Source organism: Lagopus leucura, unplaced genomic scaffold (genome assembly GCF_019238085.1).
Source record: "Lagopus leucura isolate 7727_CA_CO unplaced genomic scaffold, USGS_WTPT01 Super-Scaffold_100157, whole genome shotgun sequence".
Lineage (NCBI taxonomy): Eukaryota > Metazoa > Chordata > Aves > Galliformes > Phasianidae > Lagopus > Lagopus leucura.
This window is the reverse complement of record NW_024962334.1, coordinates 47,425,294-47,438,059: the sequence shown is the minus strand read 5'-3', so window position 1 is coordinate 47,438,059 and position 12,766 is coordinate 47,425,294. Positions and strand designations below refer to the sequence as shown.

At 47.3% G+C, this 12,766-nt stretch overlaps 1 protein-coding gene and 1 long non-coding RNA gene across 3 annotated transcripts in view; one reads left to right on the top strand and one right to left on the bottom strand.

The window, feature by feature from the left end:
- Positions 1–841, bottom strand: part of LOC122189564 — a 5,028-nt gene extending 4,187 nt beyond the window's left edge. The window contains exons 1-2 of one of the 2 annotated variants that reach the window (XR_006181857.1): positions 636–841; positions 302–486 (exon numbers count right to left, since the gene is read on the bottom strand). This is a non-coding gene — a long non-coding RNA (uncharacterized LOC122189564). The remainder of the gene's footprint in view (positions 1–301; positions 487–635) is intronic. The other variant, XR_006181856.1, reaches the window with a different exon arrangement.
- A 71-nt stretch (positions 842–912) lies between these two features.
- The window catches only part of PTH1R (parathyroid hormone 1 receptor), a 105,531-nt gene continuing 93,677 nt past the window's right edge, over positions 913–12,766 (top strand). Inside the window, exons 1-2 of the mRNA XM_042888268.1 lie at positions 913–1,037; positions 1,322–1,750. Coding sequence (XP_042744202.1) covers positions 1,676–1,750 — 75 coding nt within the window. The 5' untranslated portion in view covers positions 913–1,037; positions 1,322–1,675. The remainder of the gene's footprint in view (positions 1,038–1,321; positions 1,751–12,766) is intronic.

The following is a 12,766-nucleotide window of genomic DNA, read 5'->3' as shown; positions in this document are numbered from 1 at the left end:
AAAAAAAAAAAAAAAAAAAAAAAAAAAAAAGTGAAAAGAAAAAGCGAAGCAAAGCAAAGCGCGGGAGTTGATGTCCAAAGTTTCCCCAGTCATTCAACCCGCAGCGCAGCGCTGTGTCCCGCCTGCTGCATCCCTGTCCCCTCCTCGCTTCTCCTCCCACACAGAAAATAAACCCGATCAGGGGATGGCTGCCGGAGTTTCACCCCCAGCGGCATGGCTTTGGGGGGGTTATCGTGTTGTTTTTTCTTATTATTATTATTTATGTGTATATATATATATATGTATATATATGTATATTTACCTTGCATTTTTATGAATGAAAGTGCCCGGCTGAGCTGGGAGTACCATCCCCAGCCCTGAAACAGCGATGCTGGTGACATCCACAGGGAGTGCGAGATGCTGGGGATATGGGGGGGAAAGCGGGGATGCGATGCGCTGTGGGTTCAACTGGGGCTCCTCCTTGCGGGGCACGGAACGAGGACTGCTCTTCCGTGAGAGTGAGAGAACGGGAAAAAATTCAAACAGTAAAGACACAGAGGCGAATCGAAAAAGATTTCAGAACATCTCGCGGAGGGAAAGTCGTTTTTTTCTCTTTTTTGGCCGCGAGAAAAAAAGTATAATCTAAAATGAAGTACCTAGTGGCGGTAGGAGCCCCCCCCGGTCGTCAGCCTCACGCCGTGCTCAATCGGCTTTTTGAAACTGCAGATCCTCTGAAGCAGAGAGGGGAGAGAGGAGCGAAAAAATCCCGATTAGTAACTGAAACACACTGCGACCCGGAGGGCTGGAGAATAAACCGATTGTGGAGGCAAAACGCGCGGCGATACACCAGCAAAAAAAAAAAAAAAAAAAAAAAAAAAAAAAAAAAAAAAAGAAAAAAAAAAACCAAACCCAGAGCACCGCTGTTTGCGAAAAGGTAATTGAGGAGGGAAAATATTGCCAAGTTTTCGCTATTTTTTTTTCTCCCGTAACTTTCTGCTCTGAGAGCGGTTCGTGTGGCCGAAAGAGAAGAAAAAGAAGAAGAAGAAGAAAAAAAAAAGGTGTTTTTTTTTTCTTTCTCTCTCTTTCCAAACCCCTCCGAAACCCAAAAGATAAAATTACTGGATCTAAAAATAAAGCCGTGGTTTAAAGCTTCCCCCACCCTCTCCGATCTCCCACCCCTTCCACCCCTCTCTCGCCTTTCTCCCTCCCTCCCTCCCTCTCTGCCTCTTTCTGTGTGTTTGCGTTTGACAAAGAAATTATTTGAACTTCCCACTGCCTCATAAAAAGGAAACAGAAGAGAGCGGCTTTGACATATGGATGTGATTTTTCTGCTCTGAGACAGATGCACGCGGAAAACAACCAGCACCGGGGGCTGCGGAGCTGAGCGAAGCCGAAGTCGCTCCTCTTCTTCACATGGGTTCCTCCGTTGCCTTTCGGGAGCTGCCCGCATCTCCAGCCATGAGAAAGCGAAGCAAAGGACCGGGTTTTCTCGTCATGTGCCTTTCTGGCTAAAAACAAACAAACAAAAACAAACAAGCAAACAAACACCGGTTCTGGAAAGTGAGGGGGGGTGTGGGGGGGGGAGTTGGAGGGAGGGAAGGAGAAGGAGAAATCATCTGCGAGAGGAGCGCTGGAAGACCTCTCCGTCCTCCAACTTCCCCGAGAGAGCGTGGATGCTGGAAGGAGCCCCTTGGATATGGGATCATATCTGGTTTATCACAGCCTGGGTTTGATCCTCTGCTGCTCCGTGCTGAGCTCGGTCTACGCTCTGGTGAGTGCCCCCCATCCTTCTTTTCTCGGCTGTTTCCTTGACGAGTAAAACCGTTCTGCTTTCTGGGGGGATTTGAGGAAGCAGAGAGCCACTTTTGCAGCCCCGGTGGCTGATCTCGCTGCTTTCCGAGCTGCTGCACCAGATGAAATTAAAAATGTCTGTGCTTCCCGGAGAGTTTGAATCACTTTTCAGTCCCTCCGGACGGAAGCGCGTGTAGTTTGACAGGGAGCTGCTCCGGGAAAGGCGTTTTGGGGGATCACTCAAAAGACACCTCCCAGGAAAGGGCGATTTTTCCTTTTTTTTTCCTTCCTTCCTCTCTGTCTCTCTGCCTCTCTGTCTCTCTCTCTCTCTCTCTCAGAAAAAAAAAAAAAAAAAAAAAAAAAAAGAAAGAAAAAAAGAAGAAGGACGTTTAATTTTCATTTCATTACATTTCCATTTAATCTTACTAATTTGCAAATCTGCAAAACAGTGCCTTGCTTTCCGAGATTGATTTTGGAGAGCATGGGGACTGCAGACAGTTTACACACAGGAGCAAACTGTGAAAGTAGTATTAACCCTTTGCTCCCTGGCACTATTTTCACCTGCTCCTGCTCACACCAAGGGAGAAAACCTTTACAGAAGTGACCAAAAAGGGCTAAAGGCTGCCCAATCTGCCTTGATGGTGGTGATGGGCAACTGGTTGAGATCCACATTCACTCTCTCACCAAAGTCCCGCCACAGAAATCAAGTCACGCAGAAATCAGCCACCAGATATCAACTCATCGCTGGGTGTGCTGCTTTGACACGTGCTTTGCTTCCTTTCTCCATCCCTGATGGAGTGGTGATGGGTGGCATCAGCATCGCTTGGTCAGTTCTTGGTGTAGGAAGTGGCACAGCCACCACCTGACCACAAGACACCACTTAACGCGGTGTCTGCTCTCCAGGAGGGATGGAGATCATAGAAATCATAGAATTATTAAGGATGGAAATGACCTCTCAGATCATCTAGTCCAACTGAGATGTGTTGGGAAAAGGGTTGACCCCAGTGCTGGTTCTGTTCAGGTCCTTTCCAATGGGTTGTCACATTCTTTTGGGTCTGGTAGGAACTCATGCAGGGCAGGTGGGGAGGTATTTCCCCATTTCCAGCATCGCGCTGGGGGGAAACATCAATATATGAGAATAGACAACCTCTTGGAAAACAGTCTCTGTCACAATCCATCCCGGTCTTTATCTAACTAATCTTAACTCAAAGGCCAAAGAAAAGTGAGGGGTGCTGAGGGCCGGAAAGTGTAGGTACAGTGAGGCTTTAGTGACATCTGAGGTTTCTCCCATGTTCTTGGGTTGGGTTAGCATCTCCATCACCACGGTGACTTTGCAGCTGTGTCAGGACAGGCTCTGTGGGATCTGTAACACCTGCTGTCCCCATATACAGCCATAATGCTGCCGGAGTCAGCATCAAAAATCCCGTTAGGGCTGAACCAGCTCCATTAGAGCTGAGCAAACTTCAGTATCTAGAAAAGATAGGCAAGAACCGACAGCCCACCTTTACTCCCTGTCCCATTTTGGTCCCTGTCCCAGTACATCCCAGTATCACCAGAAGACACAAGGAACAGCCAGTGAGCCATGCCTCAGTGTCTGCTATCTCCTGTAGCTGTTCAGGAACTGCAGAGTTAACCTGTGAAAAAAAACACTGAGGGTAGCTGCAGAATGATAGGGATGGAAGGACTTAATTTAGAGCTAGACTATGTGACAGCTTTGGCTGGGCTAAGAGCGGTACCCAGTCCTCCGTCAAAGGGTCAGGAGGATTCTCTTAGAATGATGCAGTGAGTTCTTGGAACTTCAGGGCATGATTTATCTGTCTGGGGCAGGAGGATGTGAGGTTTGAAGATATGGGACTGCAGGATATGAGATTGGAGGACATGGGACTGGAGGGCATGAGGTTGGAGGTTGTGGAACTGGAGGACGTGAGTTTGGAGAGCTGTGGCTGTTGGGCTCTTTGCTGCTCAATCCTTTGCATCCCAGAGCTGGTGAAGCCCAAAGCACCGTGCCTCCTAAATCTGAAGCTGTCATTCCCTTTGATCAGTAGGCAAAAGTGGCAAAAAAAGTGAGAAAGGGATGGGGAATGATGTTTCTGATGGTCTGCACTGGTGCTGCGTGTGTGTCCCCACATTAAATCTAAGCATGGGGGGAATTCAGGCACACTTTAAATTGCAGTGGGAGTGGGTTCCATTGCAAAAGGAGTGGGTGATGCTCTGTTCTCCTCCAAACCCCCCAGCAATCTGGGGAAGCCCTCCTCCTTGCCTTTCCGCGGGGAATATTCCTAATTAACACGTGCTTAAGCGGTGGCAGAAATCAGTTTATCGATTGAGTGCTTTGCACTCCAGTCTGGCAAGAAGAGGGGTGACATTTGGGTCCATTTTTCTATTTGGCGAGAGCAGCCTGAGTCTGACAACCCTGTAGATGCGGGCTTGAAAAGATGATGCATGCAAAAGGAGCTTTAAAAGTGGGTCGAACACCAGCACGAGAGGAGAAGTTCAGATTTTGGCACTGTCTTTATCAGGAAAGCACTGCCAGAACTGCTTGCAGGAAAACCTCCCCGTGTCCCTTCTCCAGCCAATACCCCCATGGTTTGCTCTGCTGAGCTGTTCAGTTCTCAGTTTCGTCCTCAGCTTGAGCCTGCTTATCTCTGTCAGAGATACTAAGAAGAATAATTTAAATATATACATAAAATAAAGCCATGCTCTGCTCAGATGTTGCTGCGGGATTTGGGTTGGAATAACTCAGTTTTGGGAAATGGGTAACAGCCTGAGCCAAGTGCCAAGTTCTGCATGGTTAGGAAAAGTGGGTGCAGGTGTGGGTGGAAAAAAGACACCAAGCGTTGCCTTTCTGCCATCCTCCAGTGCCTCCCAGGAGGTGCTGCCCCTCTGGAGACCGTGCTTGGCCAGCAGAATGGGCTCCAGCTCTGCCTGTTGGTTCCCCAGCTCTGGCCCCTCTGCTTGGGCACTGCTGAAGTTTGGTTTTGCAGAGGAGCTGGGACGCTCCCCTGAAAATTCAGGGGGTGTCAGTAAAGGATTGGGAGCCCTTTTCTTGTGGGAATTACCCAAAATGGGGACGAGCTTGGCCAGGTCATTGTCAGGACAGTTGGATTAGATGATCCTAGAGGTCTTTTCCAACCTTTATGATTCTGTGGTTCAGGAGTCTCAGCCCTCACTCCTAAAAGAGTGTCCACGCCAGTGCTGATGTTGCTCTCCAGCAGGAAGGTAGGAATAAGAAAAGTTGTCCTGCTTCACCCTGGAGGAGCACCAAGTAACAGAGATCCCAAAGCTCTGCAGCAAAGCCATTGGATTAAGGAGGTGTTGGTCGATGCTTTGCTCTTTGCTTCACTCCTTGTCCATCCCTCTGATCAGAACCACCTCTTAATGGATTTGGAAAAGGAAAGGATTTTAGATTGAACCATTCATAGCTGGAAAGAAAAAAAAAAAAAAAAAAAACAACAAAAAGCCCCAGCACGTATTCTCCCTGAGAATGGGGCCAATAGTAAAAAGAATAATCATCAAATAATCCTACATAGAGATCCTGCAAATCCCGACTACTGTCTGAATTCATTAAATAAAGGCAGCCTCCAAGTGCAAGGAAACAATATCCAGAATGTTCTTTTTCTCCGTACGACCTTGGGAATGTGCCCATCCCTGCCCTGTGTATTTATGAAAGATATGGGTTTTTTTATTGTACTTTGGGATTAGCAGATATCCCTGGACTATAAAATACCCGACCGCAAAATATAAAGCAAACAGGGCTCTGCATCAGGGCAATACATGGGCTGTGATTTCACCCTGCTGAAGCCTAAAGTGCTCAGTGGCAAATCTGACCTGAGCAGGCTGGGTTTGGTGCAGAGGGAACAGAGAATGCAATGGGGCAAATATGCACGCAGAGGGTCAAGGTTTGAGGATACGAAACCTGAGGTGTGCCTTTTAGGTCCAAGCAGTTGTTTGGTTTCTGACCTCCTAGAAATAGCTCCAAAGCACTGCTTTGGGATCAGTGGGGTTATCCTTGGGAGAGCAGTGTGTCTGCAGTCCCAGCCAGGGGTAACCCAGTTCAGACAGCTCAAGCAGGAACAGCTGTTGTCTCCATCACCAGACCACCAAGCAGCCCCTGTCCCCCCATGTCCACGTGCAAAATGATGTTGAGATCCCTGCCCTGACAGCAGGAGTCGTCTCACATCTTTGCATCCATTGATTTGGCATCCGTTCTCTTCCTGGAAAAGAGAAGGCTCTGGGGAGACTTGAGGGTGGACTTTCAGTATCTAAAGGGGCTGTATGAAAAAAGGAGACAGTCTCTTTAGAAGGGTCTGTTGTGGTAGGATAAGGGGAAACGACTTCAAGCCAAAAGAGGGGAGATTTAGACCGGATGTTAGGAAAAAGCTTTTTTACAGTAAGGACAGCGAGGCACTAGAAGAATTGCCCAGAGGGGTGATGGATGCTCCATCCCTGCAGACACCCAAGGTCAGGCTGGATGGGGCTCTGAGCACCTGATGGAGCTGTGGGTGTCCCTGTTCATTGCAGGGGAATTGAAACAGATGACCTCTACAGGCCGCTTCCAACTAAAACGATTCTATGATTCTGTAAATCCATTCCTGGGCACACCAATAAGGGGCCATTGGTGGAAGATGCTGGCTGGAGGCTTTGACCCCATAGGGATGTGCTTGGGAATTCACTGCTCAGCCACCTGATGAAACACAGTTGAAATCAGTCCCTGATCTGCAGATATTTGGGGCATAGACATACACCCATCATGCCTTGGTTTCTCAGGAGTTGAGGATCTCCTCTGATCCAAACCCTACCTGGGAAGTGGTCCTCAGGTCCTCATCACTGCCAAGCTGCTCCATCCTCACCCCCCACTGCTGCAAGATAGTGATGATGATCAGTGCATATCTACATGCTGATGGGACCACCTTGCTGTTCAATCCCACTGGGCTCATCAGAGACTTTTGGGCCTTGATTCCTCCCAGTTCCCTTGCTGTTGACCAAAGTGAAGACCTCAACAGGCTCAGCCAGTGTTAAAGATCAGACACCTTGCCCTGGCACTGAGAATTTGCTCTCTCCCTCTGCATCCACATGGATGCTATAATAACCATGTGGATCTCAGCCTAAATTTCAGCTGACCTTACAAGAACTGCTGTAACGAGGGTGATCTTTGTGCTGCACATTTTGCAGGATGGTTCCATTAATGAGTGACACTTGGAGCTGAAATGCAACCAGCAGAATTCCTGCCTGGGGTTGATCCTGAGCTTGCATTTGTCATGGGAACATCCAAACTCGTGCTTGCTACACTTGGCTTGATATTAACCTGTCGTTTCCAATGAGGCCAGGCTGACCCTTATTACTAATCAGCGGGGCTCTATGCTTTGGGAGTCTCCCTTCCCTGTGGAGGCCCAGCTTGGATTGACTTCCAGAAACCTGATTTCCAAGAATGGAAAATTCTGGATGGATGACACCCTCTTATCAGGCTGTACTTTGATCCTCCTATTACACAAATCTCCCTGAGAGCACTCAGGCGATGCTTTCGTTGCTGCAATCTTCTGCAAGGCTGTCCCATCTTTCTGCCTACACATTTTTCCCTTCAGCCAGCAAAGCAGAAAGTGGACTTCTCTGCCCCTTTTCCCTCTCACTCCTTCAGCGTTCCTGGCTCAAAGCATTTCAGCAGTGCAGGGATTGTGCTATCCCTGTATGAGAGATAAATATTTCAAGTGTTGTAGCTGGGGTGAAGGGAAGTCAAGGGGAGAAAACCATTTATCTTCTCCTTCGCTCTCTCTTGTTGGGGCAGCCTTATATTTCAGAGAACACTGGAGGGACACCAGAGTACAAACAGCAGGAAGGTGTTGGCCTGATGCTGTGACACATGAAAATAAACTCAATGAAACAGCTCAGAAAGGAGCGGTCCCACTTACCCACAACTCCACCTCCTTCTCCTCCATAAGATGATTGAACTCCCCGAGCTGGCGTGAAAATAACTCAGGATGGGAAAAGGGAAATAAATGCAGAAGGTTTGTTGCTGGGTCAGTGAATGGTGTCTGCACATCAAAGGTTTGGATGAGCTCCTGAGACACACGAGGGAGAGATTGGGTTGCACCGGTGGGGGCAATAAGGAGAGCCAGCGATGTGTGCAGCTCTACCCTGACACCACACATCATTATCCTCCAGCATAAATCCCCCCCACTCCTCCTTTTGACAGATCCACACCCCGTCCCAAGCCTGCTGTGAGGTCTGCTGTAATACCTTTTGCTCTTGGCAGTAAATGCACACACAGCAAGGTGTGAGGAGCATAGGCTTCACTCTACCTCTGAACCTCACCTCCCTCAGCCAGACTATTTAATCATGAGCACCATTCTTGGCGGAGTTTTCATCTGGGCAGATGAGCAATCTTCCAGATAACGTTCCCAAGAGCTGGTTCAGGATAACACAGGGACTGGATGTGATCTCATTCTCCATTTGGGGAAAAATGAGTTTGGGCTTGTAGGCATGAGATGTGCCATCTTGCTTGGCTTCAAGACCAGGACACAGGACCCAGCCCCTTTATTTAGCAGCAAACAGGGACTTCCAAGTCTGAGAATTGGCCTGGAGACAGCACAGCCATCCAGTCCTAGCCCACCTCTCTGACTCTGACCAAAGTACAGAACAAGTTAGCCTTCAAAGTCCAAATGCATTATGTTTTTTTCACTGTAAAAACCTCAAATATCCACCGTTTTCCAGATAATGGGCTCAACCAGGGCAGACCTGTCCTCCTGGAAAAGAAACCCCTTAGACTGGTGTATGGGGCAAGCACTGGAGATAGCAGTTGCTGTCTCAGCACCCAAGGCAGGCTGGTTATCTCACTTCTCACATGGCTGCCCCACTGTTAATCAGGGTTCCTCGATGTTATCTTTATGTCTGTCTTTCTCTCTCCAGGCATTTCTGCATATCTGTTTGCTTGGTCTTGTCACACTGAGAGCAAGAAGCAGTCACAATTGCATCTGTAAAGGCAGATTTGAAAGTCACTGTGCGTCCTTAGAAAACCTTATCTTCCCTGTACTGAACATTGGCTTGGGACTTAATTTCTTTTTTTTTTTTTCTTTTTTTTTTCTTTTTCATTTCTGTGTGTTTTAACAGAAAAGTGAGCATTATGCAAAACGTAGCTTATTTTTACCAGGGGTTAAGGGTCAAGGTGCTCTGAAGAGGAAGTTAGGGAGTTGCAAAGTCTTGGGGGTGTAGCAGAGAACAAGCGATCATTTAACTGAGACCCAATGGAGTCTTGGAGGACTCCAACACTTTTTAGGACCACTAGTAACTCATTTAACTGCTGATCCTGTGGATCCAAACACATCAGGAAATTCCTAATCTCCTCCAGGAGGGAATTACCAGCAGCTCCTATTGTTTTGTAGTGCTACAAACCAAACTCAATCAAAGTATTGGGATGATATCCATGAACTTTGCAAGCTATTTCCATCTATCCAACTTTTATTGCCTGAACTCCTGCCTCACCTCAATGTTACCTTGACTTTCTTCTTGGCGTTTTGACTCCAGACCACTTTTCCTTTCAGACACTGAGCAGTTGGAGTTAAAATAGATTTGAGAAAATGGCCATGGCGAGTGGTTGCAAGGAAATGACCTGTTTCCCCTTGCTGCACTAAAGAATAAGATCAATAAAGCAACATTATGCAGAGTATCTATTTCATGGTTAGCAGTTTCACTCAGCTCAGAGAAAATACAGGAAATTTCTTTTAAAAATAAAAGTGAGAGAAAGCTGATAAGAAGTGCTAAAAGATGCCCAATGCATACAACTTTGAAACCTTGTGTTGTGGGCTTACCAAAAGCCATCTGCTTATCAAACCTTTTCACCTTTCAGAATTGACATCAGGGTTTTCTCCAAGCCTGTGTTTTCTTGCAGTGCTCTTGAGGTTACGCTGAATTAATTGCTTGTTGAAAAATGACCTCTTCAGATGAGATTGGGAACTGAGATTTAGCTCTTCCATTGCATTTCTGCATGCTTTCAGGCATTTTTTTTTCACTGTACGTGCAGTAAAGGCACAGAGGACTTGTAGGGACATTGTTTTGTGATCATGGTGGGGATGGGTTGACAGTTGGATGATCTTAGTGGTCTTTTCCAACCTGAACAATTTGATGATTCTGTGAGCGAAGGCGCGCTTGGAAAGATGGCTCATTTTTATTGTTCTTCCCAGAAAAGAATAAAAGAGACAGAGATGTCTCTATAGGTGCAGAGGTGAAAAAGTGTTCCCATTCTAAATAACCATGCTCACTAAATCATATGCCTGCAGGTGGTCAGAGGTGGTCAGACGCACTGCATCTAATGCAGACATAACTTGTTTTCACTTGAGCTGACTTACCAGGACTGTCAAGTCCCAGTAGTGTTTCCCCAGGCTAGCCACTGGATGGGGACAAAGCAGGACGTAGCTGATTTCCCATGCCTAGCTTTAGATATCAGCAATGTGTATTCATGCATCTCAGAGCTGCCTGGTGTCCTCAAGGGACCCACTCAGCCACAGAGCATCCCACCTCAGGTCATCTGTGGTTGCACCCAAAAGACACTGGGTGGGCTTGGAGGTCTCATTTCCTCAGCTAGTGAAGGCATGAGGTTTGGTGCAAAACTATTATGTATGCACACCCATACAAGTAGGCGTGTGGGCAAAACTCTGTGTCTCTGACTCATGCTGCAGCATTGTTAAATAGTCTCAGAGCATCCCAGCATATAACCCCACAGCAGAGCACCATCTTCATCTCCATTTCATTTCCCACCACGACTGGTGTTTCTCTGTCAGCCTTTCACCACCACAATGAAGTGTGTTTGTTGTTTTTTGCCTCATTCCTGGGATCAGATTTTCTCTCTGATTTGCCTTAACCTCATCACAGAAACCACAAAGCTCAAGGGGCCAGAGCATTCTGCTGGCATAAATCAGTGGTGTTCCTGTGGAGTACAGAAGGACCAAGAGTCTCATCTGATGTCAATCAGCATCACTGCAGGGAAATAAGAGAGCCAGGGGGTGATTTGGAGTAGCCCAGCTAGCACATTCTGGTACTAGCCTCTTGGCCCTGGGTTGCCTCTGGATGGAAAGGGACAGGATTCTGCAAGCTGAGAGATCTGGGTCGGATGACAAGCTCCTAGATTCCACATGCTTCTCCAAACCATGTACAGCCATGCTTCAGTAGCTTCTTTTGTGGCTGGCTGCCTTGTGCAATGAATGTCTTTTTGAAAGCATTTAAAGACAAGCAATTTGGGGGAGGATCTCAGAGGGAGGGTATGTCACTCTTGCTTCTGGCTATGGTGGTGGTGGGAAGGGTGATAAGCATGCTGGCAGGATGGATTTGACTCAAACCACAGGACGGGGCTGAATTCAGCAGTTGATTTGGGTCCATTCTTAAAGGCAGTCAAATCATAATGTTTGAATGTAGGAGATTTGAGCAAATTCATCATCAGTGTTTCAAGTAGACTGAGCAATAGACAGTTGCTTTTTCTTCTTTCCTAACTCACTTCCAATGCTGATTTTGCCATGGCATTCTTTGGTGTCATGGACAGCATCAGTTTGATCAACAAATTGAGCTTAAGATGGTTTTTGCAAATACTTTGTAAGACTGTAAATGGGAAATTAGGCCATTCAAAGTCACAGCTAATGTGTATTCCTAATTTACTCTGTCATCAGCAAAAGATGACTCAGGTTTCTGCAGGAGCAGGGGGAGGGGAGAGTGCTTCAACTGCTGAAAATGGAACATCATCAACCCTTGTTTTTCACCCTGGTAAGGATCCAGCCCTGGTTCTGTGCCAACAAGTCTGCACACTAAGAGGATCTCCATAGGGGTCGATGTGGGTATGTGCTCAGCTGAGCTGACTCAGCTGACGGGGAGATAAGGTCTTTAAGTTACCCAGATAAGCGTAACGATGGCCAAGCCAGAGGGTCAACAGACTGCCATCTACAGAGCTGGGTGGAGCCCTAGCAAACCTGGATACCCGACTCCTTTCTCAACCTCATTCCTAGATCCTCTACACCCTCTAAGAGCACCAGCCTTAGTTATTGACACCACTAGTAACTCCCCAAGAGAATCGATTATATGTTGTCTCACTGCTGTGACAGTGGTCTTTGCTTCTCTTCTGGATTTTCTTGTTCATCGCCTTCCCTTTTACCTTTTGGTAACCTTTTGTTTTTCCATGCTCTGTTGCTGGACCCAGCTGCCAAAATGGACATCTAAGATAAAATGAAAGAGAAGAACACTTCATTGAGGTACACCTCCCTAGGATTCAGAGTTAACACCTTGTAGAGAGCAAACTAGGCAAAGATCTGTGGTTTATGCCTCCAAAGGCATCTTGTCATGAAGGCCAAGCTTCCAAGGACAATGTAAAACAGAAGGAGTCGGGAAGAGAAGGATGTTTGTTCCATCAAAGCCCCAGCACGTGCAGCCTCTGCCAGCCTACATGCAGCAAGGTCAGGGAATACACTACTGCAAGGCTGGCAGTCACTGGAACAGATCCCACATCTACAAATCATCCATTCCTATCTGGAAGCTTTGTATGAGACCACACTGACTTGGGTTAAAGATATCACAGCCGTATGGATGTGGACACAGTTAATGGGGACAGAGAATGATATACAGCTGATTTATTTCCTTCCACAGGACTAGTGTGGCCCCATGGACAGGGATCCCAGACTGCAGCAGATCCCACTCCATGGATGCCCAGATCAATCTGTATTGCAGCTGCATCTGAAGCATTAACAACCGTGAAACAGGGCTCTGTTAGCACCTCAAGCAGCAGCCACCAACTTGTGCTCCTGGAGCATGAAAATGCCTTTATCCCTGCCAGAAGATGGATGGATACCCCCCTGCAACGTGCTCCAGGGTTGATTTGGCTACAGGGCCACCTGCAATGGGGCTTTCGGTTCTGAGCACCCACTCCAATCTGTTTCATCTCCCATGGGGGCCACCAAAGCTTTACTCCTCTCCAAACTTCCCCCTACATCTCCTACACCGTCTCTGCCCTCACCTCCAGGTGAGC